At 43.8% G+C, this 25,869-nt stretch overlaps 1 protein-coding gene across 3 annotated transcripts in view; it reads right to left on the bottom strand.

Moving 5' to 3' along the window:
• LOC147014919 (glutamate receptor-interacting protein 1-like) overlaps positions 1-25,869 on the bottom strand; it is a 91,364-nt gene that overhangs the window by 27,659 nt on the left and 37,836 nt on the right. For all 3 annotated transcript variants that reach the window (XM_085853388.1, XM_085853390.1, XM_085853389.1), the window contains exons 10-17: positions 21,601-21,756; positions 19,317-19,506; positions 18,724-18,869; positions 14,119-14,199; positions 13,922-13,991; positions 7,342-7,487; positions 7,046-7,190; positions 1,060-1,199 (exon numbers count right to left, since the gene is read on the bottom strand). In XM_085853388.1, coding sequence (XP_085709514.1) covers positions 1,060-1,199; positions 7,046-7,190; positions 7,342-7,487; positions 13,922-13,991; positions 14,119-14,199; positions 18,724-18,869; positions 19,317-19,506; positions 21,601-21,756 — 1,074 coding nt within the window. The remainder of the gene's footprint in view (positions 1-1,059; positions 1,200-7,045; positions 7,191-7,341; positions 7,488-13,921; positions 13,992-14,118; positions 14,200-18,723; positions 18,870-19,316; positions 19,507-21,600; positions 21,757-25,869) is intronic.

Genomic DNA, 25,869 nt, shown 5'->3' with positions numbered 1-25,869 from the left:
GAGAATTGGGATGAGAGATGGTGCACCATTATGATCTTGATAGTAAGAGATCAAAGAATCACCAGTCCTGATCTGGTAAAATCAGATTTTCATCCCTTTCCCAAACTTAAAGACCACATTTGTGGAGAAACATTTTCTTCAGACGATGATGCCAGGACCGCTGTGAAGCACTGGTCGAGTTAGCATAGCAGGATGCACAGTTCTATCGTGATGGCATCACAAAACATTTGGATGTTAGAAATGTGTGGACCACAGGGGTGATTATGTTGATAAATAAATATGCACAATGGTGGACTATAGATTGATGTTAGTATCTGTCTTTGTTTCATTCGAATATCTTTGCATGATTTGGGAAAAAAAAAACAAAAAAAAACACCTTGCTTAGCCTGACACCATGGAAACCATTTCTTTCAAGATCATTGGAATCTCCCACGATGAAGCTGACCAACTCACCATCACCAACAGGTCGGTGATCTGTCTGTCTTCTTCCACCTCCATTCTGGTCTTGCACCTTCTGACATTTCCAATTTCCACCTCTACTCTCCACCCCCCCCCCCAAATTACTGCAGCATGCATCAGGTCTGCCAGCAACCCCCTTTTGGTGAAACACAAAAATCCCAAATCCACCTGTGGAATGAACATCCACATTCTCTTAAAACTCATTCTTACCTCCAGGTTTTCAAGAGAACTCTTCACCCCCATCCAAAACCATGATCTTTTACATCCCTGTTAACTCTCTCCAAGCCCACTTCCTTCCAACTTTCCTGTTTTCCTTCCTGAAAGTTTGCTTCTGTATCCATCTTGTCCATCCCTGCACTTCCCCCTCCCCCCCCATTGTCCAAGTCTCCCTCCATATTGTCCCCCATCTCTGCGGTTGGTGTGTTTCCCCATCTGTTTATACTGTTTCTTTTGTTCTGTTGTGTCCTGATCTGTTCTATGTTCTCGCTCCTCCACAAGCCTCGACTCTGTAAAAATAATAATAAGAGGCATTATTTTTAAGCACGCCCTCGTAGATTACAAAAATATATTTGCATTACCAATTTAATCTGCTGATATTACTTTTGCTTCTTTTCCTGATCTTCAATGCGACAGTTTCGCCGGAACTTTGCAGGAGTCGAATTGCATCGCTGAGGGGCTTGTTCTTGAGGCTCAGACCATTGATGGCCAATATTTGGTCTCCAATGTGGATGGCTCCAGTTCTGTGGGGAAACATGCACCACCAGTATTTGTGATCGATACATCTTCACAAAACCACATTTACAGAAATGATGCCTTGAACCACTGCAAAAATAACAGGCATGCCTCACTCTAACCTGCAGCTTAACCTAAGTATCTGTTCTTCATTGCATGGCCTGCGAGCCACTGGCAGCCCTTGGCGGCTTAAAGTGCAGTCCCTGACGTGTCGCAGGTAATCCACAAATGTGAAAACACCTCATAATAATCTGCCATAAATGCTATCAAATTCATCCAATGGTTCCACACATTGTACACAACAAAGAAGAGCATGAGGGGCAGGGCCTAATGTGTCAACAGAAGAAGAAAAAAGCCATTACCAAGTCCTGTGGTGTGCTGGCTCAAAACTGGTGTGGTGGCTCTAACACTGATGTCTCGTCGGCAAAAGTGGCCCCCCCTCGAAAAAATAGTGAAGATCACTGTCAGACATCCTAACCTATCAGGGAAGCATAGCCAGTTTGATGAATGCTCAAATCCAGCACAAATACTGAAGTTTCAAGGAAGAGCCAAACAAAAGCAAAGGGGAAGTTACATGTTCAAACGTAGGTACGCGGTGCGGTGGGAAGGGAAGTCAAAAGTGCAGCCATATTTAGATATGCAAGAAATGAATAACCCCCCCTTATGCTTATTACCTCTGCCACCGATGGTGGAAGGAGGTTATGCTTTCAACCCTGTCTGTGTGTTTGTTACCTTCGCCAGAGGAGAGGGTATTGCATTTGGGTCCATTTGTCTGTCTGTTTGTTTGTTTGTCCGTGTAGAACGTGAATACGTTTTTTCTCCGCAACCGCTTGTCAGAATGACACAAAATGTTCACCATTGGAGCTACTACACGTGTAGAATGTACTAATGATGATTATGATGTCATAGGATACGTGGTGTGGCAGCCATGTTGGAATAAAAGAAAAAAAAAAAACTTTGGACCTCTGCATCTCCGAAACCACAGCATGGGAAAAATTGAAACTTGGAACATGGCAAGTACACCTCATGTCGAACAAGTGTGATTTTTTTTTTAAACAATATCATAGGTGCCCTCATTATGATGTCATAACTATTAGTATAACGCCACATTTGATCAGTATGAAAATTTCTGATAGTCATCTTGGGATAAATTGGTCAACAGAAAACAAATTGACGATGGCATCGGTCACGTGGTTCGGCAGCCATGTTGTGATTTTTTTTTTTTAACCTTCGAAAATCTCTGAAACAGTTGAACAGATTGAGGTGAAACTTTACAGCTATGACCGTTTATCCATGAGGAACAAAACATTCCCACCTATGAAGTTATAGGATGCATGGTTTGATAGCCATATTGGATTTACTCTTAAACCCATAAAAATCTTCTTCTCCAGAATTGCTGGACAGATAGAGGGGAACTTCACGCACATGTTCCCGAAGCCTTGGGGATACCAGGGTGTTCACAAATAACTGATAGGTCACATGGTCTGGCAGTCATATTAGAATGAACAAAGATCATAAAAAAAAATACTTCTCTTGAACTGCTTCATTGATCAAAGCGAATCTTCAGAATTAACATTTAGTAGTGATGTGGAATATATGTTTACATTTCAACCTGATCAGACACATGGTCTGGCAACCAGAATTTTTTCATTTTTTTTTTTTTAAACAACGCTCACTTGGCTGTGCCTGGGTGGGTTTGAGGGGAGAGGCGAAGCAGCTGAAACCCGAATTCTATCCAGGTTCCTTCTGATGACTCCATCTTTGCTTTTTACTTCTTTGGGTTCCTTCTGATTACTCTAATGCAGGACTGTACCCATTTGGTCTTCCATTTGATTTGAATTGAATTTATTTTAATCCCATTCTAAATTCAATTGAATAATAATAAACGTCATGGGTCAGGGTCGGGTGTCCGATCAAAGCGAGGTTGCATCAAAGCGGGACGTCTTGGTACCCGGTCATCACTGCCAGCAGCTATAAAGTGGCAGATCTAGTTATGTCTCTTATAAATTACGCAACACGCCAGTACACAAACACCACACAAAACAACACAAGCAACACACAAAACAAGTCCTGGCGAGGGTCTGCAATCTCCAATTGCTCTTTTTCTTGTTTGTTACTTGCAAAATTGAAGATTTTTCATGTAAATTGGTTACTCGACTTTGTTCTTACTTGGTGAATTTTTTTTTGCCAAGTATGTTGGTTTGTAGCATTTGGCCGTCTGTTTGTCAGACAATTTTTGGCCAGTGTTTTCAAGCAAACGTTTTGAAATTTTTGTGTCTGTCGGTGACCAGCCTGGCCAAGGAGGGCAACGCTAAATTTTGGTGAAGATCCAAATCCAGATCCGGATCTGAGAATTGTTAAAGTGATTCTTCACCATTGAGAGATGGGGCCAAAAACGATTTTTGGCACAATATCTCAAAAGATTGTCGCGGGTCTGGTGGCTAAGGTTAATCCCCCCGACCCAATTTGTGGTGACAGGTGGTTAACACCGCCAGCCCCGGATGGCCGAACTTCTCCCTTGGAGGCCGACAGCTGAAACTCTCTGAGATTAATGTGCATGCATGGGAAAAGGGCGCAATGACGGAGGAACGGAGGCACGGGGGAGCACAGCACAGAGGGAGGGGGAGAGGGTGGGGGGGTTATACTAGAACCCCATGTCAAACACACGGATACACACTTTAAAAAATGAACAAATATAATGAAAATAGAGAAATATTTACAAAGGACAATAATCAAAAGGTAATGATAATAACACGAAGTAAATAAAAGTCTACGTCGAGGCACCTTTACACACGGACTAAATACAGACAAAGGGAAACAAAATAAAAAGAAAACCCTTCCTTTATTCATGTACTTAGCTTGGCCCAGAGCTGGTCTTTGTGGAATTTGGAATCAAGGCGCTTCTATTTGGAAGTATAGACACGCGAAAAATGGCACCAAGTCGCTTCTCTCACACTGGGACAAACGTACACCAGGCAATCTGTGAGCGGCACTCAACACCAAGGCTCAGAGACCCAGGGCAGCTGCTTCGCGCGTCGATCGTCCTCACCAACCCGCTATTTGACATACACGAGGCTCGGGGTCCGTTCCTCATGACCCAACCAAGAGCCAAAGGCCAACGTCTTGCTTCACCACACGAGTCAATTCACCTCGGCACGAATACGAGAATCGTGCCGTCTTCTTCATGCATCGAAGGAAAGTCAGCCGTAAAGTTCTGTTCTTACAGGCCATCTCCCAACTACGTTCTATCTCGACAGAGTGCGTTCCTCACTCCACATTCATCCGTTCCTCCTCTGAACTCTCCTCTGACTCGTGTGTGCGCTCTCCCTGAACTCCACTCTCCTCTGTTGCTCCTCTGACTGACTGGCGTCACGCCGATCCACCATTTTATTCTCCGGAGCATGGCTTGCTTGCACGAAACCCAGGAAGGCGGGGCCTCTGCCCGCACGGCTAGCTTATGACGTCACACCCATCATACACCAGCCTCAGGGGCGTGACTTTGGAGGTGGAGCTTCTGCCTGCTTGGCATGTTTGGTTGTTCATCATCGTGGTTTTGGTTATAAAAAAATAGGGAAAACTCACAGGGGGAAATTACATACTGGAGGAACTTATTCTTACTCCCTCACTAATTGATGCCGCACCACCCCCCATGTGGTGACATGTAACACTTAAGCTTACAATTTCCCTACTTCATTACATCAAGATGTCTCCTACATGTCCACTGACCAAACAACTCCATTCAATCCTAAATTCCCCCATTAAACTCCCCCATCTACCCCCACAACCGTAACATTATGGATGGATTCACACGAAACTCGGTGGACAGATTGGGAGTGCTATGAGGAAGAGTTGATTCAATTTTGGTGAATATTCAAATCCAGATCTGGATACGATAATTATTAAATTTCTAATTGATTCTTCACCATTTTGAGAAGGGCCCAAAAACTATGTATATAATAGCATGATATCTCAAAAAGTTGTGGATGAGTTGTTTAAGTGACAAGAACAAGCCGATTCGATTTTGGTTAAGGTCCGGATCCACATCCGACCTTTCGGTGGGATACAAAAGGTAAACTGCTCAGCCTGGCGGAGATAAACTGCGCTCGACCGAGTGCCATTCCATTTCACCAAGTGTCACTCTATGAGTGATTTTTCATCTGTTTGTCTGTATATCAATTGCCTACAGGTCGCAATTTTAAACCGATCTTCACGAAACTTTACCACATGGTACAGTTTTTGTCAAAAGGAAGAAGCCTGTTGTTTTTCATATTGAGTCACTGAATTGGGAAACCAACTATTTGAGGTCAAAAGGTCAAGTCAAGGTCAAATTTCTAAAGTCATGAAATTTTATCTGAAAAAAAAATCAACCAATTTCCATCCGACTGACCGGAGCCTTGATTAAGATAATCAATATTTTAAACTTAATTAAATGGACAAATTTATGCATCCATGGCAACTTTTTTTTTTGAGGTTGAGGTGGGGGGGTGGGGGGGAGGGGGGGGAGTGGATTTTGCAAATATCACGCAAAGCATGATGTGGATGTTGTACTTTCAAAATCGAAGATTTTTTAAAGTATATTGGTTCGTCGATTTTGTTATTCTGTTTATCTGTTTATCACCTACAGGTCACAATTTTAAACCGATCTTCACGAAACTTCACCGCATGGTCGAGTTTGTCATAAGGAATAAGCCTCTTGTTTTTGACGTCAAAAGGTCAACTTAGGTGAGATTTCTAAAATCCTCAATTTTCATCTGATTAAGTGGAAATTTGAAGAGGATTTGCATATCAGATCACTGAATTCAACCAGCCAATTATTTTTGAGATCAACATGGACCAAAAGGTCAACAACTAAGGTATTATTTCTAAAATCCTCAATTTTTATCCAATTGACTTTTTGATGAGTATTTATATTGCAGGTCACAGAGTTCAACAAGCCAATTATTTTTGAGGCCAACATGGACCGAATTTCTAAAATTGTCAATTTTCATCCGACTGACTTGAAATTTGAAGAGGAGTTGCATACCAGGTGACTTAATTCAACCTCTAATTATTTTTGAGATGAAATTGGTTTATGGATTTTGCAAGTATCGTGCTCTGCATGACTTCTTCTTGTTTGTTTATTTGTCTGTTTGTGTGCAGGATATCTCATAAAGTTGTGGACGGATTCTGATGAAATTTGGTGGGCAGGTTGGGTGTGTGACGAGGCCAATTTTTTATTAGATTTTGGTGAAGATCCGAATCCAGATGCGGATATGAGGATTTCTAATTATTAAAGTGGTTCTTCATGCCCATTGAGAGATTGGGCCAAAGAAGATAAAAATTATGATCTATCAAAAAATTTATTGTGTATCATATGTTCTTCTGGATCAGGCAATGTGTGGTGAAGGTTTGTGCTCTACAGAGTGTCCTTCGAGTTTTTTCCTATGTTTTTTTTTATAAGTTCAGAAAATCATAAACTTTGATGCACTTTGAGAGTCGTAATTTATCGTCTGCTTTGGCGAATTTAAGAGTTTGTTCAGAACGTTGTCAGATATATTTGAAAAACCAGTTTTACTAAGCCCTCTTTTCTTTTGCCTTCTTGCCAAACAAACTGTAGAGATGAGAGGAAGTTCCTAGTTTATTAATTTTAGGTTTTAAGTTAAGCAAATCAACTAAGACAACTTAGTTTTTTAAATTTCATCCATGTTGCCAAATAGATATGGCTGCTAATTGGGAAACAGTAGTTATACCTACCTTTATGCATGAAATCAAGTCGTGGACATGACATTTTTCTCAGACAGTTACGTGACTTGAAAGAACATCAATGAGACACGCAAAATCTGTCATCCTTGTGAAATTGAGTCATTTTACTTACCTCTCAGCAAGGCCTCCTCTGGTAAGAGCAGAGACGATAATTGGGTCAAAAGGCTCCTCAGTCCCTGAGATGGTGATGCCCAGGGGTCCACCATACCTCCTTAGTTCCACAGTGTAAGTAATGGAGCTCAAGCTATCCATCTCATCTTTAAAAAAAAAAAAACATAACAAGCTGTATTACTAAGTGGATTCTCCATCCGACATGGATATTCCAAAACAAATTTGTTATTCAAATAGAAGTTTCTTCTGGAATAATGCACTGTTCATTGGGGCTTCTATTGAATTGAGAACAAGTACCGGAACCGTCGTCATTTTTCTGCACTATAAGGTGAACGAGATCCTCAGAGTTCCGAAGTAACCAGGTGGCCTCTTCTGTTGAGCAGTGGTCCAACCGTGCCTCATCGATTGCTAGCAGATGATCTCCTGGACTTAGGCTTCCAGTCCTGCAAAATGAATATCATTCAAACAAAAGACTCATGACAATTCATACAAAGTCTCAACATTTTGAATAGGTACGTTCTGGGGCGATCACACCAATTAGTAAGTTTTATTATTGTTTTCCTTGGCTTGATATATGGAGCATAGTATTGTATGTTGGGTACCATATTCTCAGTGCACAACAAAATCCATAGCAATATGATCATTCAGAATGATATAACCGTGCAAATGTAGCACATCCAGCTTGCCCAGCACAGCACCAAAATCATCGGAAAAGGGCCACGTTCCAAGCACACTATATGAGTTCATTACATACACCACAAAACTGTAACATGTGATGATAGCACTTCAAGTACCTCTCTGGACCTTACTGCAACTCGTGCAGTGAAATTGACAACACGGGATGGGGAGGGGGATGCTGAAAGACCTGCCCATAGACCTAAATACACCTCATTTATTTGAGCAGATTCCACACAGCTGAAGTCTACAGCTAGAACGGCACTCTCAGTGGAGTGCATACATCCACCAGTCTGGACAGTTTATGCTTTGGATCCCACTGATAGGCTAGACCTGGGGATTCTGACCTAAACCAAAGTCGAATCGGCTAGTTGTTGTCACCTAAAAAAACTCATCCACCTAGTTTTGTCATACCTTGTCCACAACTTTTTGAGATATCGTGTTATATATCGTTTATGGCCCTATCTCGTAATGGTGAAGAATCACTTTAAAATGCTTGTATTCGTATCCGGATCTTCACCAAAATCTAACCAATTCATCCTTGTCACAAACCCAAACTGTGCACCTAGTCTCGGCCAAATCTGTCCACAACTTATTGAGATATCATGTTATATATATATATATATATATATATATATATATATATATATATATATATATATATATATATATATATATATATATATATATATATATATATATATATATAGTTTTTGACCTAAACAAACACACAGGGCTGAAAACATAACCTCCACCAACCTTCGGTGGTGGAGGTAATAATGGGATGTGCACAATGCTACAAGACAAATCTTGGTTGATAAACAGGAAGTGACTTTTGTATAGAGCTCTACCATGGAAATGCTGCATAAGAGATGTTAATCCATTGTCATGTTCCACAACGGTTTGATTTCTATCTCCCACCTAGCGACATAAGTGCTGCAGGTAAGCAAATGTTTTCCCTTCATTGTGTTCCAATTTCCCTTCATAGTTCAGGTGACAGGATGGAATCGAGGTACATCCACTCGTACATAAATATCAGCTGTTTAGCCTGGGTACGAATCCCAATCCAGCTATAAACTGTCATCCCAGTATTTCTAAGGTAGAGCGATTCATCAATGTGTGTGCCAGAGCTCAGATGGATGCTAAACTGGTGTCCCATCCGTCAACATTAGTTTGTGGACTTTAACGGTCCCATGGTATCCTTTGCGAAAAGTAGTTAAGCTATTTTTTTTTTTATTTTTTTTTTTTTTTGTATACCTTGGTCGAGGCTCGTATGAGAGCTAACACACAACTCACAGCAAGGAGGCATGAGACAAGAGGGGCGGGAGTGGAAGGGACAAAACATTGGGGAACAGACACAGGTGAACTGTGGAAGGGAGAGGGATGGGGATGGGACGGGGAACATGGCGAAGAGAAGATGGACATTACAGGGACTTTCAGGAAGGAAAGCAGGAGAATTGAAGGAAGTGGGCTTGGGTGGATTATCGGGGGTAGAAAAGATCGAGGATTTGGATGGGGGAAGATAAGAGGTGGTGGTGAACAGCTGTTTTGAAAGCCTGGAGGGAAGAATGGGAAAGAATAGAGTGAGGAAGTTTATTCCAAAGGCGGGAAAAAGAGGAATGAAAGAGTGAAGATGAGCAGTGATTCGTGATTTTGGTAGTTTTACCAGAAGGGGGTTGTTGGCGGACCTTGAGCGCCCTGTGGAAATGTGGTTGGGACAAATCGCAGAGAGAGCAGGGGGGCAAGGCTGGAGAGGAGTCGGTAGAAGACAGAAAGACCACCGACCAACCTGCGGTGATTGAGTGAGAGGCCCAAAGACTCAGCTTCATTGCGGGAGATGCCAATGATCTTAAAAGCCCTGGTTTCGACAGCGTGAAGCCGAGAAAGGTGGGAGGCAGGAGCACCAGCCCAGAGGGGAGAGCAGTACTCCATCAGGCTACGGACAAAAGCTTTGTAAGTAGTCAGGAGCTCAAGAGGGCCGAGGAAGGACTTTGCACGACGGAGGATTCCCAGTCGGCGACTGGCTTTTGAGGCGAGGTTGGAAATGTGACTTTCCCAGGAAAGGTCATGGCAGATAGTGAGACCCAGAAGCTTGAAAGAAAAGACTTCTTCCAGAGGATTGTTGAGAAAGTGGATCGGGGGGTTTTGTAAACGGTCCTTTCGAAGAGACATAGTGAGAGTGTGAGATTTGTGTGGATTGAAAGACATGTTCCACGTGTTGGACCAGTTTGTGATTTTATCCAGATCTGCAGTGAGCGAAGAAGCTGCTGCTTGCCGGTCTGAGGGATGACAGATGGTACGGCAGAGGGTAGAGTCATCGGCAAAGAGAAATAGAGGATTTTCCAGAGAGTCCGAGAGATCATTGATGAAAACCAGAAAAAGAACAGGGCCCAGAACGCTACCTTGAGGAACTCCAGCCTGCACAGGAAGAGGGGATGAAAGAACTCCATTTAGGGCCACACGTTGACTGCGACAGGAGAGGAAGTCTGCGAGCCATGAGTGGAGATGGCCTTGAATACCATGGGAAGAGAGTTTGGTGAGTAGGGCAGGGTGCCAGACTGTGTCAAAAGCACGTGATATGTCCAGGGATACGGCTCGGATTTCCTGTCTGGCATTGAGGACCTCCATCCATTGATGGGAGAGCAGTAGCAGCATATCCAGGGTAGAGTGACCTGGTCTGAAACCAAATTGATGATTGGAAATCAAGCCATTGGAGAAGAGGAAGGATTTCATGTCTGAAGCGATGATGGATTCCATAACCTTGCTGATGATTGGGAGAAGGCTGATTGGTCTGTAGTTACAGGGATCTGTTTTTGCACCTTTTTATGCAGGGCAGTGATGTTAGCAGATTTCCAAGCAGATGGCAGATGACCTTGGGAAAATGAGAGGGTGAATAGAACAGAGAGAGGGTGAGCAAGAGCAGAAGAGCAGGCTTTGAGGACACGTGGGCTGATGCCGTCTGGACCGGTTGCAGAATCTGACTCGAGGTTTGAAAGCAAGCTCTCCACCTTGTCAGGAGAAAAGGATACAGAGTCCAGGGACAGTTGGGTGCGACTGGGTAAAGTGGGTAGAGATAGTGATGGGTTTGGGACACAAGATTTAGCTGCAAACACCGAGTTTAGACATTCAGCTTTATCACGTGTGGAATCAGCAGTGCGGCCATTTGAGGTAAGGGAGGGGATGGAGGGGGAACATACACCAGAAACAGATTTGATTAAACGCCACCAGGATTTTGAGGAGGGAGAGAGGTATGAGAGTTCAGACTTGAGATGAGAAAGATGTTGTTTTCTGGCTCTCCTCAGGGTAGATACACACTTGTTCCGAGCTTTGTGGAAAGAACTGAGATTGCCCTCAGTTGGGTTTGCTTTCCATGAGGCAAAGGCAAGTTGTTTCAGGACAACTGCCTCGCCACAAGCTTCAGTAAACCAAGGGCGGGAGGAAGGGTAAGACAACTGAACACGAGAGGGGATAAATCTGTGCATGAGGGAGAGCAAGTTTCTTTGAAAGAATTCCCAGGATGAGTTGATGTTTGAGAAAGTAGTGATAGGAGACCAGTCTGTAAGTTTGATGGCTGCTCGGAGACCCTGCCAGTCGGCTTGAGTGAAATGCCAGACTCGACGGCGGTGAGGTGGTTCTCTGATAACAGCCAGAGAGATGTCCACTTTAACAAGGACGTGGTCAGAAGAACCAATTGGAGCGAAGGAAGAGCAGCAGATATTGTCAGGGAAATTTGTCAAAATCAGATCCAGAAGAGATGGAGTACCATTGGTTGAGATCCGGGTCGGGAAGTTGACCGATTGAGTCAGTCCCAATGAGTCGCAGAAAGCTTTTGCTGATGTCCCATGGCAGGTGAGAGAGGTACCCACACCTAGCCAACTGGCGTGATGACAATTGAAGTCGCCACATAAGAGGAAGAGAGAGTTTGGATGAGAAGATAGAAGATGGTCCATGTTTTCGGAGAGTGAGGTGTAGATGGAGTCATCACTGTTCGGTGGACGGTACAGTACACATATAAACATGAGGTGGGAGTGGAGGGGAAGCCGAAGCCAGAGGTATTCCTGGGGGTGTGGGGGAGTGAGAGCAGTGCAGGGAGAGTGAGGAATAGAGTCTTTGATGAAGAGAGCAACACCTCCACCAGGACGAGGCTCAGGTCTGTCATACCGTAAGAGGGAGTAGCCAGGGAGAGATACTTGGGAGTCAGACACGTCTTGGGAGAGGAAAGTTTCTGTTAGGCAGATAATGTCTGGTTTGTCAGTAGCAACCTGTATGGAAAGATCTGAAAGGTTTGAGCGAAGGCCCCGGATATTTGAGGTCCACACTTTTAATGAAGAGGTAGGGGAGGAGGCTTTGGGTGCAGGAGGTGGAGGGGGCGGGGGAGGGTAGGACGAGGGAAGAGGGGGAGGTAAGGAGGGTTGCTGAAGGAGTGTGGGGTATTGCAGAATAGCGAGGGGAGGGGCCGAATGAGGAGGAGAAAAGGCTCTGTGGTGCTGGGAGAGAGGGGGGACAAGAGACAAGGAAGATGGCAGTTGAGGATTTGAGGAGGTGGAGTGAAGAGATGGAGGTGAGAGGGCAGTGGAGGGAGGCAGGTTGGTGGATGAGAGGGGGGCAACTTAGAGAAGGAAGAGTGAGGGGGATGAAAGGTGGGAGAAAGATGAGGGGGAATTTTTGAAAGAGGTGAGAGGGAGGCTTGGAGGGAGAAGAGTGGGATGGTTGCTTTGAGAGTGAGAGTGAGGGGTGAGGGGGTGAGTTGGCACTGAAGTTGGAAAAAAAGAATGGTTGATGGAAAGCGAGCATCCATGGCAAACTGTGGTTTTTAAAAGTTTTAGGTCAGAGATGCGATTTAACACAATTCTTGATGGATGCAATGAAGGCGAATTCAGAGCATGGAGAGAAGAAGCGCTGTAATAGTTGGATTTTTTAGGCAAGGAATGAAGGAGAGGTCGAAATGAGAGCAGTCTGTTAAAATAGCAGAAGAGTAGTGCATTGTGAAACAGTAAAGAGTACCACATGTGTGAGAGAGGAAGATGAAGCATTATAAGATCGTTTTTGTTGTAATATTAATGTATGAGAGAGTTCAACAGATTAGGTCATGGAAGTGTAAAAAAAAAAAAAAAAAAAAAAATCGAGGAAGACGAGGAGGAAGTTAAGAGGAAGAAGAAGTAGCAGAATCGGGAGAAGGTGAGCGTGTTGTTGTTGTTGTTGTTGGGTATATTTTTTTATTTTTTATTTTTTTTATTTTATTTTATTTTTTTTTTGAGATAAGAAAGAGATTAGTTGGGAGAATGGGGGATGTTTGGAAAGTGGGGAGGATGAAAATTGAAGGTAATGGGGAGGATAGAAATTGAAGGTAATGGGGAGAAAAACAAACAAACAAAAAAAAACGATCGAACACCGAGTGGAACCGGTAGGCCTCAAGCCTAGGACTAGGCCTCAAACACCAGGTAAGAACGTCGACATAAATACTCACAAAATAGCACGATTTTTGAAACAAAACCGAACTAGGAACACACATTAACATGTAGGTGAGAAAATTAAACAGTTAAAACGGGACAAATAACAACCGGAACTTAACTTTGAGAAAGTCAGCAGGGAGCCCCGAAGGAGACCTCTTGCCGCTCAAAACCGGAACCGGAAGTCTCTCAATTGCGATCCTTAACGTTCAACAATGCCCAAACTTTTCTACCCCCTCGCTACCTCCCCCCACCGTATTGACAGAGGCTTCCTCTGGATTATAATGTCCTGATGCATGCCAGATACATTGCTGCCTCATTCAGTCTGCAAACCAAGGGAGACCGTTTATAGCTGGGTCAAGATTCAAACTCAGGTTTGACAGCTCACCGGGCAGTGTGCATAGATACCTATCCTGCCAGCCCAGCTATAAATGGTCTCCATAAACCCCTATTCTAATTGCAACTTAGAAATTTGTGAGATGACTGCACATCCGGCACGGGTAGTGCTTTACACTGAGTTATGGAAGTATTGCACCCCAGGCAAAAATGCTGCAGTTAGAACTATAGTATATGAGAGTTGTACTCTCACATACTACAGTAATCTGCAGAGAATTACTACAGGAAAAGAATGTTATTTTTGCCTGGGGCAGACAGGCATTATCCATAATATCAATCTTAAAAGTTAGAGAAGCGAAAAAGTCCATCAAAGATTATAATGTTTGCATTTAAAAATTTGCTTCAGAAGCACATACCGATGAGCAATGCTTCCTTTCCTGATATCCGCTATGATTAGTGGTTCACCGAGCTTGCGCCAAACCTGGGCTGCAAGACAAAGAAAAACCAGTGCTGGAATTATATTAAGCTTTGTTTTGAAAACACATCTTTTGTGGCAACTTCCAATCCTTGCCACAAATACATGATATTCAATGGCTGAATGTTTCGAACTTACCAGAAACCACGATGCCAAGGTCTATCCCTCTCCTCTTCGCCAACTTTACATGGAACGTTCCACTGCTTGGGATGATCGATTCTGCAGTAGGATGTAAATACGTCGTCAGACTTGCTGATAATACATCTCCAAATGCGTACTGTAGTACCAAGCTTACGATGATACATCAGCGTTTACCTTTCAAATTTCAAATGTGTGTTCCTAGTTCGGTTTTGTTTCAAAAATCGTGCTATTTTGTGAGTATTTATGTCGACGTTCTTACCTGGTGTTTGAGGCCTAGTCCTAGGCTTGAGGCCTACCGGTTCCACTTGGTGTTCGATCGTTTTTTTTTTTTGTTTGTTTGTTTTTTCTCCCCATTACCTTCAATTTCTATCCTCCCCATTACCTTCAATTTTCATCCTCCCCACTTTCCAAACATCCCCCATTCTCCCAACTAATCTCTTTCTTATCTCAAAAAAAAAAAAAAAAAAATAAAAAAAAATATACCCAACAACAACAACAACAACAACAACAACAACAACACGCTCACCTTCTCCCGATTCTGCTACTTCTTCTTCCTCTTAACTTCCTCCTCGTCTTCCTCGATTTCTTTTTTTTTTTTTTTTACATTTCCATGACCTAATCTGTTGAACTCTCTCATACATTAATATTAACAACAAAAACGATCTTATGATGCTTCATCTTCCTCTCTCACACATGTGGTACTCTTTACTGTTTCACAATGCACTACTCTTCTGCTATTTCAACAGACTGCTTTCATTTCGACCTCTCCTTCATTCCTTGCCTAAAAAATCCAACTATTACAGCGCTTCTTCTCTCCATGCTCTGAATTCGCCTTCATTGCATCCATCAAGAATTGTGTTAAATCGCATCTCTGACCTAAAACTTTTAAAAACCACAGTTTGCCATGAATGCTCGCTTTCCATCAACCATTCTTTTTTTCCAACTTCAGTGCCAACTCACCCCCCTCACCCCTCACTCTCACTCTCAAAGCAACCATCCCACTCTTCTCCCTCCAAGCCTCCCTCTCACCTCTTTCAAAAATTCCCCCCTCACCTTTCTCCCACCTTTCATCCCCCTCACTCTTCCTTCTGTAAGTTGCCCCCTCTCATCCACCAACCTGCCTCCCTCCACTGCCCTCTCACCTCCATCTCTTCACTCCACCTCCTCAAATACTCAACTGCCATCTTCCTTGTCTCTTGTCCCCCTCTCTCCCAGCACCACAGAGCCTTTTCTCCTCCTCATTCGGCCCCCTCCCCTCGCTATTCTGCAATTCCCCACACTCCTTCAGCAACCCTCCTTACCTCCCCCTCGTCCCTCGTCCTACCCTCCCCGCCCCCTCCACCTCCTGCACCCAAAGCCTCCTCCCCTACCTCTTCATTAAAAGTGTGGACCTCAAATATCCGGGGCCTTCGCTCAAACCTTTCAGATCTTTCCATGCAGGTTGCCACTGACAAACCAGACATTATCTGCCTAACAGAAACTTTCCTCTCCCAAGACGTGTCTGACTCCCAAGTATCTCTCCCTGGTTACTCCCTCTTACGGTATGACAGACCTGAGCCTCGTCCTGGTGGAGGTGTTGCTCTCTTCATCAAAGACTCTATTCCTCACTCTCCCTGCACTGCTCTCACTCCCCCACACCCCCAGGAATACCTCTGGCTTCGGCTTCCCCTCCACTCCCACCTCATGTTTATATGTGTACTGTACCGTCCACCGAACAGTGATGACTCCATCTACACCTCACTCTCCGAAAACATGGACCATCTTCTATCTTCTCATCCAAACTCTCTCTTCCTCTTATGTGGCGACTTCAATTGTCATCACGCCAGTTGGCTAGGTGTGGGTACCTCTCTCACCTGCCATGGGACATCAGCAAAAGCTTTCTGTGACTCATTGGGACTGACTCAATCGGTCAACTTCCCGACCCGGATCTCAACCAATGGTACTCCATCTCTTCTGGATCTGATTTTGACAAATTTCCCTGACAATATCTGCTGCTCTTCCTTCGCTCCAATTGGTTCTTCTGACCACGTCCTTGTTAAAGTGGACATCTCTCTGGCTGTTATCAGAGAACCACCTCACCGCCGTCGAGTCTGGCATTTCACTCAAGCCGACTGGCAGGGTCTCCGAGCAGCCATCAAACTTACAGACTGGTCTCCTATCACTACTTTCTCAAACATCAACTCATCCTGGGAATTCTTTCAAAGAAACTTGCTCTCCCTCATGCACAGATTTATCCCCTCTCGTGTTCAGTTGTCTTACCCTTCCTCCCGCCCTTGGTTTACTGAAGCTTGTGGCGAGGCAGTTGTCCTGAAACAACTTGCCTTTGCCTCATGGAAAGCAAACCCAACTGAGGGCAATCTCAGTTCTTTCCACAAAGCTCGGAACAAGTGTGTAGCTGCCCTCAGGAGAGCCAGAAAACAACATCTTTCTCATCTCAAGTCTGAACTCTCAAACCTCTCTCCCTCCTCAAAATCCTGGTGGCGTTTAATCAAATCTGTTTCTGGTGTATGTTCCCCCTCCATCCCCTCCCTTACCTCAAATGGCCGCACTGCTGATTCCACACGTGATAAAGCTGAATGTCTAAACTCGGTGTTTGCAGCTAAATCTTGTGTCCCAAACCCATCACTATCTCTACCCACTTTACCCAGTCGCACCCAACTGTCCCTGGACTCTGTATCCTTTTCTCCTGACAAGGTGGAGAGCTTGCTTTCAAACCTCGAGTCAGATTCTGCAACCGGTCCAGACGGCATCAGCCCACGTGTCCTCAAAGCCTGCTCTTCTGCTCTTGCTCACCCTCTCTGTTCTATTCACCCTCTCATTTTCCCAAGGTCATCTGCCATCTGCTTGGAAATCTGCTAACATCACTGCCCTGCATAAAAAAGGTGCAAAAACAGATCCCTGTAACTATAGACCAATCAGCCTTCTCCCAATCATCAGCAAGGTTATGGAATCCATCATCGCTTCAGACATGAAATCCTTCCTCTTCTCCAATGGCTTGATTTCCAATCATCAATTTGGTTTCAGACCAGGTCACTCTACCCTAGATATGCTGCTACTGCTCTCCCATCAATGGATGGAGGTCCTCAATGCCAGACAGGAAATCCGAGCCGTATCCCTGGACATATCACGTGCTTTTGACACAGTCTGGCACCCTGCCCTACTCACCAAACTCTCTTCCCATGGTATTCAAGGCCATCTCCACTCATGGCTCGCAGACTTCCTCTCCTGTCGCAGTCAACGTGTGGCCCTAAATGGAGTTCTTTCATCCCCTCTTCCTGTGCAGGCTGGAGTTCCTCAAGGTAGCGTTCTGGGCCCTGTTCTTTTTCTGGTTTTCATCAATGATCTCTCGGACTCTCTGGAAAATCCTCTATTTCTCTTTGCCGATGACTCCACCCTCTGCCGTACCATCTGTCATCCCTCAGACCGGCAAGCAGCAGCTTCTTCGCTCACTGCAGATCTGGATAAAATCACAAACTGGTCCAACACGTGGAACATGTCTTTCAATCCAGACAAATCTCACACTCTCACTATGTCTCTTCGAAAGGACCGTTTACAAAACCCCTCCATCCACTTTCTCAACAATCCTCTGGAAGAAGTCTTTTCTTTCAAGCTTCTGGGTCTCACTATCTGCCATGACCTTTCCTGGGAAAGTCACATTTCCAACCTTGCCTCAAAAGCCAGTCGCCGACTGGGAATCCTCCGTCGTGCAAAGTCCTTCCTTGGCCCTCTTGAGCTCCTGACCACTTACAAAGCTTTTGTCCGTAGCCTGATGGAGTACTGCTCTCCCTCTGGGCTGGTGCTCCTGCCTCCCACCTTTCTCGACTTCACGCTGTCGAAACCAGGGCTTTTAAGATCATTGGCATCTCCCGCAATGAAGCTGAGTCTTTGGGCCTCTCACTCAATCACCGCAGGTTGGTCGGTGGTCTTTCTGTCTTCTACCGACTCCTCTCCAGCCTTGCCCCCCTGCTCTCTCTGTGATTTGTCCCAACCACATTTCCACAGGGCGCTCAAGGTCCGCCAACAACCCCCTTCTGGTAAAACTACCAAAATCACGAATCACTGCTCATCTTCACTCTTTCATTCCTCTTTTTCCCGCCTTTGGAATAAACTTCCTCACTCTATTCTTTCCCATTCTTCCCTCCAGGCTTTCAAAACAGCTGTTCACCACCACCTCTTATCTTCCCCCATCCAAATCCTCGATCTTTTCTACCCCCGATAATCCACCCAAGCCCACTTCCTTCAATTCTCCTGCTTTCCTTCCTGAAAGTCCCTTTAATGTCCATCTTCCCTCGCCATGTTCCCCGTCCCATCCCCATCCCTCTCCCTTCCACAGTTCACCTGTGTCTGTTCCCCAATGTTTTGTCCCTTCCACTCCTGCCCCTCTTGTCTCATGCCTCCTTGCTGTGAGTTGTGTGTTAGCTCTCATACGAGCCTCGACCAAGGTATACAAAAAAAAAAAAAAAAAAAAAAAAAAAAAAAAAAAAAAAAAAAAAAATTATTCAGTGGGATTAAGGTTGATCCACCCTAAACAAAGGTTGACATTTCGACTCGACTTAAAACAGCTGTCAACAACGAATCCACACGTGGAGGTTGCGACATCACCTGCAACATCTACTTCGACCTCCAATTGCACAGAGCCAACAAGTGCAGCATCTCGTAGCAGCTGGTGAGCTTCATCCAGAGTGCCGTCATGCGTCGAAATGCCGTCAATACAGACAATTCTATCTCCCAATTGCAGGAACCCACATCTGCGATTGGGAATCGAGTAAAGAAAAAGATCGAGATAAATAATTCACAAAGTCATTTGGTGTCTTTGATATTTGTAGGAATATGATTGAGTGCAAATACAGAGTGACAATTAATTCACGAACAGATTTTTTTTATTAATCCACAACTCTTTATAATAAATATCTGGTTTTGATTTTTTTTTCTTCTCCAGGCCGTTGATGTGAAGGACTAAGCTTTGATCGAAAATCGAACCCAATCATCAAAACCACAAATTGACAAATGGACCGTGGAACACAAAGCCGCCATTGTGGAGCTACATTTTGCCAATAACTTATTGGCAAAATAACTTTATAATAATAACTTTATACATACAAAATAATGTGAATAGGACAATAAATTGTTACAAAATACAACTGTGCATGGTCACGGACTTGACCGTTTCAGCGCATGATCGAACTATACCGCACCGCTCGGCTGGGCTGTCAGGCTCCAAGAAAGCAATGACGGGTGAGAAGCTCAAGACCTCACTGGGAAAGTCACTGCCCTGCAGACTCAGACCGAAGGTAGGATGGTACGACGTGGTCCGTAAGGAAAGCTCGATAGTCTCCGGGTGTACCACCTGCCCTCCCAGGCCAATGGTGCTGGAGGAGAGAGAGACTGGTGGGGGAAACACATTACAAATGCAACAAAATCATACCTGGGATTAGCTGGCCATACAGGACTCCGAGGCCGAAGGTGCTTTCACTACGCAGGGACTGGGTGACCTGGAAATTGCTTCACCCCTGCTAAATTTCTCGCACGTCCGTCCTTCCTTTTTGTATACCTTGTCGAGGCTCGTATGAGAGCTAACGCATAACGCACAACAAGGGGGGCATGAGACAGGAGGAGCGGGAGTGGGAAGGACAAAACAGTGGGGAACAGAGACATTAGGAGATCTGTGGAAGGGAGAGGGATGGGGCAGGGAACATGGGGAATACAAGATGGACATTACAGGGACTTTCAGGAAGGAAAGCAGGGAATTTGAAAGAGGTGGGCTTGGGGTGGATGGATTTCCCCTCCGCTTGGCGATTAATTCAGCGGGGCAAGGAGAATGAAGGAAAACAATGACTGATTATTACAAATACTGCACAATAACCCTGTATATTCAAAGAGTTTAAGAACGAATACTTTAATTGATATGGGTAAAGAGACTTTGAAAGCCACCGTGTAGAGTGGAGGCTGACATCCATCCATTGCAACAATTTAGGAACCGTACAATGAAGAAAATCATCAAGGTGATCGACCTTGTCGTGAACGCAGTCATTTCTATGCATTGCTACTTGAGGATTGATGAGCAAGTCTTTAGGAAGGATTGTACACTAAAATATAATCACTCGTTTGTGCCATCATGACCGGGTCGTTTTCAGGGTGCTTTGCAACTGCAACAGTCGAGTCAAGTTATATTGGCTGACATGATAGTGTAGATTAAACGAGAGGGGGAGCACTCGGGAGAGTGCAAAACCTCCGCCGCCAATACTGCTGGGTCACTCAAGTGAACCTTATATCTTATTCATTAAATATGATGTCAACAGTGCTGACAGAGTTATAGTTCTTTTCTACAACATTTTTTTTGGTGGGGGGGGGGGGTTGGAAATCACTTAAAACATGTAGAAATGCAAAAAAAAGAAATCGAAATTTTGTTGAAAAAAAAAAGTTTCAAAATTTTTTTTTTCTATAACAATTTTTTTTGGGGTGGGGGTTGGAAATCATTGAAAACATGCAGAAATGCAAAAAAAAAAATTTTCTCTAAATTTTTTTTTGGGGGGTGGGGGTTGGAAATGACTGAAAACATGCAGAAATGCATTGAAAAAATTTTTTTCTCTAAATTTTTTTTGGGGGGGGGGTGGGTAACAATTTTTTGGGGGGTTGGAAATCGCTAAAAACATGTAGAAATGCAAAAAAATTTCTCTTACAATTTTTTTGGGGGGGGGGGTTGGAAATCACTTAAAACATGTAGAAATGCAAATTTATTTTTTTTTTTGGGGGGGGTTGGAAATCACTTCAAACGTAGAAATGCAAAAAAAAAAAAAAGAAATCGAAATTTTGTTGGAAAAAAAAGTTTCAAATTTTTTTTTCTATAACAATTTTTTTGGGGGGGCGGGGTTGGAAATCACTTATAGGTAGAAATGCAAAAAAAAAAAATTATCTCTAAATTTTTGGGGAGGGGGAGGGGTTTGAAATCACTTAAAACATGAAGAAATGCAAAAAAAAAAAATAATTTTCTCTAATAATTTTTTTTTGGGGGGGGGGTAACAATTTTTTAGAGGGGTTGGAAATCGCTAAAAACATGTAGAAATGCAAAAAAAATAATTTCTCTAACAAATTTTTTTTTGGGGGGGAGGGGTTGGAAATCACTTAAAACATGTAGAAATGCAAAAAAAAAAAAATTTTTTTTTGGGGGGGGTGACTTTTTTTGGGGGGGGGTTGGAAATCACTTCAAACATGCAGAAATGCAAAAAAAAAATTTTCTCTAACAATTTTTTTTTGGGGGGGGGGGAACTAAGTCCAAAATTTAATGGCATGATCCTTGGACCATACCTAACCCCCCCACCAAGTTTCGTCGAAATCCGTCGAGGAGTTTTTCCGTAATACTGTTCACAAACAAACAAACAAACAAACAGGAAGGGGTGAAAACAGTAACCTCCATCCATCTTCGAAGATGGCGGAGGTTAATAAAGTAATTAGAAATTCAACACTGGAAAGGGTTCTTACGTGAGCTTCTGAATTCATGGTCCTTGTGCCTGCGACGGGCCGTAGTTCTATATGGACTACTCAGTGGAAGGCTGTTGTAGGCAGGGATGTTGGCTTGAGTCTGCCTCTGGCTGTGAGCACTCAAAGAGGTCGGTGAGAATGTGGCGGACACCAAAGCTGCCAAAAAATAAATAAATAAACAAACAAACAAATAAATAAATCAGGGGAAGAACAAAGAGTAACTGCAAAAGTTTGAATTAAGTTAAATGGTTTGAGGTTTTATAAAAATGTGAAAAACTCGAGCAAGATGTCCTGTTTGCACCGATAGTTCCAAATGAATCTCATATCCTCAATTCACTCCCAGCCCAAACGAGCAATACCATTACTGCACATGAAGATGTATGGTTATTAAAATGGCCCGTTTATAGTTTTCCACTTTTAATACACAGAGGGTGAGCTGAATATTAATCTGCAATAAAATAGAAGATGTGAGCAGTGTACACATACTCATATACCTTTATCTTCTGTTGTACATTATTTGTATGATTCAGTAAAGAGACTCACAATGAAAGGTGTCTTGTTACTTTTGTGGATTGGATATGTCCTCGTACAATGTGCTTTTAACACGTATCCTACGAAGAACGAACCTTGTATTCTCATTACAAGCCATAAATCCTTTTCTTTCGTCTGCAGCACGTAGCTGCTGGTTGCATCATTTTACTGTGGGTACAGCTGTGCCAATGATGCAATACCCCCTGAAGCGAAGAGCAGGATTTTGGAATTTGACCAAGGGTCGGTGATAGGTCACCCACTCTTCGCAAAGGGCATCGTGGGAACTTTAATGTCCACCAAATAATGTCGGTAGACGTGACACCGGTTAAACGTCCATCGGAGGGATCACGCTACCTGTGAAACATTGATGAATCACCCTACCTGTGAAACACCGACATGAGTTTGTATCGGGGTTAGGATTCAAATCCAGGCGAGACAGCTGACAGGAGAATGCGCATACCTCTCAGTCACCCCATTAGTATAAAAATAATTATATATATATATATATATATATATATATATATATATATATATATATATATATATATATATATATATATATATATATATATTGTTACGCGTTTTACGTGGCAGGCAGGGGTTACGAAGGGAGTTCTCAGATCCACTTCCCATGCGACGACCCTGAAGCCCACAAACCGCAGATAACTCCACGGCATGACGGGTTGCTAAGCCACCACAGACACCGTCTGAGATGCATAATTTAGGTAGGGTCTGGTGTCCAAATCCTGCTTTACCTTCGCAGCAAATTAATCACCCCAGATAAGGACTGTGCTTCCTAATGCTCCACTGCTACCAATCAAAATGGCCAAGCTTGTAACCTTACAACGGTGCTGAACTCCCCGTCACCAATGACACACTATGTCTAACCAATGGAAGGAGACGATCGGGCAGTTTGGAACGCAGTTTATAAAGATTAGCAAAAAGGCACGCATATAAAAGGCAAACAGTGTCACAAAATAAATCTCTTATCCCGGCACATAAGCCCCCTTAATCAGTCAACTTAGTCACACATTCTACACACACAGGTGCCTCGGTCATTCTGGGATAATGAGAAAAGAAAGAATGATAGACAGAGGAGTGAAGCACTAAGGGGTGTATTGTCGATCATGTCCTCACATGAAAGTGAGCTGGGCAGCTCACATGGTAACTAACAGTTTTCAGGTTTCTTTGTGTTTTTCTTGTGTTTTGCAGGGCGAAGGGTGTTACGGTGACCAGAGTGCAAATCCTGCCACCAACCTCTTAAAAAAAAGTAACCCAACTGCAGGAGGACGTCCGCGGAAACAGTTGGGCACAAGATATGGATGGCCGTTGGCTCACAAGGAGTCCCTCCACCCTTTGACAGGTTTTGTTTTTAATCCTGCTGGGTGTCTATATCATACACCCTCCTCACCAGGAAACCTGGGGGGGGAGACGGTTTAGTCGCCGACAACCCGACCATGGAACAGGTTAGCACAGGTTTACATGGTACCTGTAGTAAGTCACGGATCTAATCTGGCCTGACCTGACCTGATAATAAATGCGTCCCTCACCCACCAATTTGTTTTTTTGATTTTTTTTTGCCACTGAGCATTAGGGTCTTCCAAGGGTGAACTAAGCCGTGCTCACCACACCCACTGTTGGTGCCGGGCGTACCGTGCATACTGCACACCTGGTTCCCATGGAAAAATTTTAACCCAAAATCCCTAAATATCTTCAATTGTTTCCTTTTGTTTCGCCATCCGTGCTCCAGTGATTTATCTGTCATGGAGCGTTTACACGCTGGCTCCTCCACATTTGTCATGAAACCACACAATCGTCCGTGCTTGGGCGGTTTGCCAGGCACGGATCGTGCACACTCCAGGACGTGGCGTGCAAGCGAACCTTGCGGGGCCCCCATGGATCCCAAATTCATGATAATTTTCCCACGCTTGAGACTAGAACACATCCACATTTTAAATTTGTTGCTGTTGACCGTCAGTCAAGCTAATGGCTACCCCGGTCTGTGTCGGTGCATGTCCCGTGCTGTTGCACCCTCATTCACACCACACCACTCGTTCCTGGCGCACACTCTGTCAAACTCACTCTGCACACTCAGCACACAATCCATGCCTCTCATCACTCCAAGAAGCCCCAGGTCCTTTATTCCCCCCCAAGCTCGACACACACCCATTCGCACCATGCATCAGTGTCAGCTCATACCGTCTTACCGAGCCAGGACTCACCTCCTCCTGGTTCACCTCGAGGCCTTGTATCCTCTCCACCTGTACCTGCAATGCGTTATCTTGATCTTTAAGCCTCGTTTCAACACATTCCATCAAGTCTGCCTTAATTTGCTTTACTCCCACCATCGTCTATTCTCGTTCTTCCTTCACTTTATCTATCTTGTCTCTCATCTTTATGATCTCCCACTTGGCTCCCTTAAGTTCCTCTTCCAGAATCACGTTCGTTTATTCTATACTCGCTTTCATTTTCAGTTCCCTCATTACTATATGTTCCTTTGTCTGTTGTTCTTTTGTTTCCATCGTTTGTCCCATCTCTATTTTCCGGGTCACCTTGTTGCGTCTCACCTTACATTTTTTCTTGATTGCGATCAGTTCCCCCTTGGTTTCTTTTTTGGCCTTTTTCAATTATTTTATCACCTCCATATTACCTCCTGTTCTTAGTTGTTCCTTCCCTTGCTCAAGTCCTTTTATCTCCATCTGTATTTTATTTATTTTATCTGTCATTTTGACCTGACCCGCTTTCGCCTCTTCCCGGACACCGTCCACATACCTCCTAAATGCGTTCACCTCGTCCTGCACAGCCTGGAGTTTCAATGCCACATCATTGCCCACTGCCTTGATGTCCTCCTGTCCCGCATCCATTTTGTTGCCCATCGCTTCCATGGCTTGAAAATAAAATAACGTAATGTATGGAGAAAAGGAAAGCAGTCCTTCCTTCTCTCCCTCACCTCACACAAATATGCAAGAGAATGTGAAGGTAAATTGATGGATTGAGAAAGCAGAGTAGGGAAATGCACCGATGGTGTGAAGGAGGAATGATGGAAAGTAAAATAGGGGGAGTGGGAGGGGACATAACATGGGACAAATACAGCAAGGCCAATGCATGCCATCACGAGCAGCCCTTTGACAAGGGACTAAAGACTATCGAAACAAAGATGGATGAAATAACTGATCCACGGGTCACCTATGTCTCCAAGTATGCTCTCCCTCTGTGGAAGTTTTCCAAAACCATATCTACATAAAATAAATGATATATATATATTATATATATATATATATATATATTTATATATATACATATACATATACATATACATATTCTGTCGGTCCCCAACTCAGCCCTGACCGTGTGTCCCCAACAATATGTATATATATATATATATATATATATGAATAAAATTGGGAAGGTTGGGATTACACATTTTAAGAAGAAGAAGGTGCTTCCAACCAAAAGTAAAAACTAAATCAACTCTGCTAATTTGAGCAAAAAAGTGAGAGCAGACCCGGTCTCAGGCAACGTTTCGCCAGCTTCACCAGGCACGATAGAACCCGAGCCTTGGCACGAGTCCGGTTTTCATTTCGATACGACCGCTCATTTCTGGTCACGTGATGGTGTTCGAGGTCAAATGGAGGAGTGATTTTGTTTTAAAAATTATTTTGCAAAAGCAAAAACAAACATCAAATCACATAATTGAAGGGGTGCTCTGCTCATTTTTGTTTTTACTTTCACGTGATC

Source organism: Eptatretus burgeri, chromosome 13 (assembly GCF_056783735.1).
Source record: "Eptatretus burgeri isolate ZD-2024b chromosome 13, Ebu_testis_v1, whole genome shotgun sequence".
NCBI classification, from domain to species: Eukaryota; Metazoa; Chordata; class Myxini; order Myxiniformes; family Myxinidae; genus Eptatretus; species Eptatretus burgeri.
This window is presented reverse-complemented; position numbering and strand designations above follow the sequence as displayed.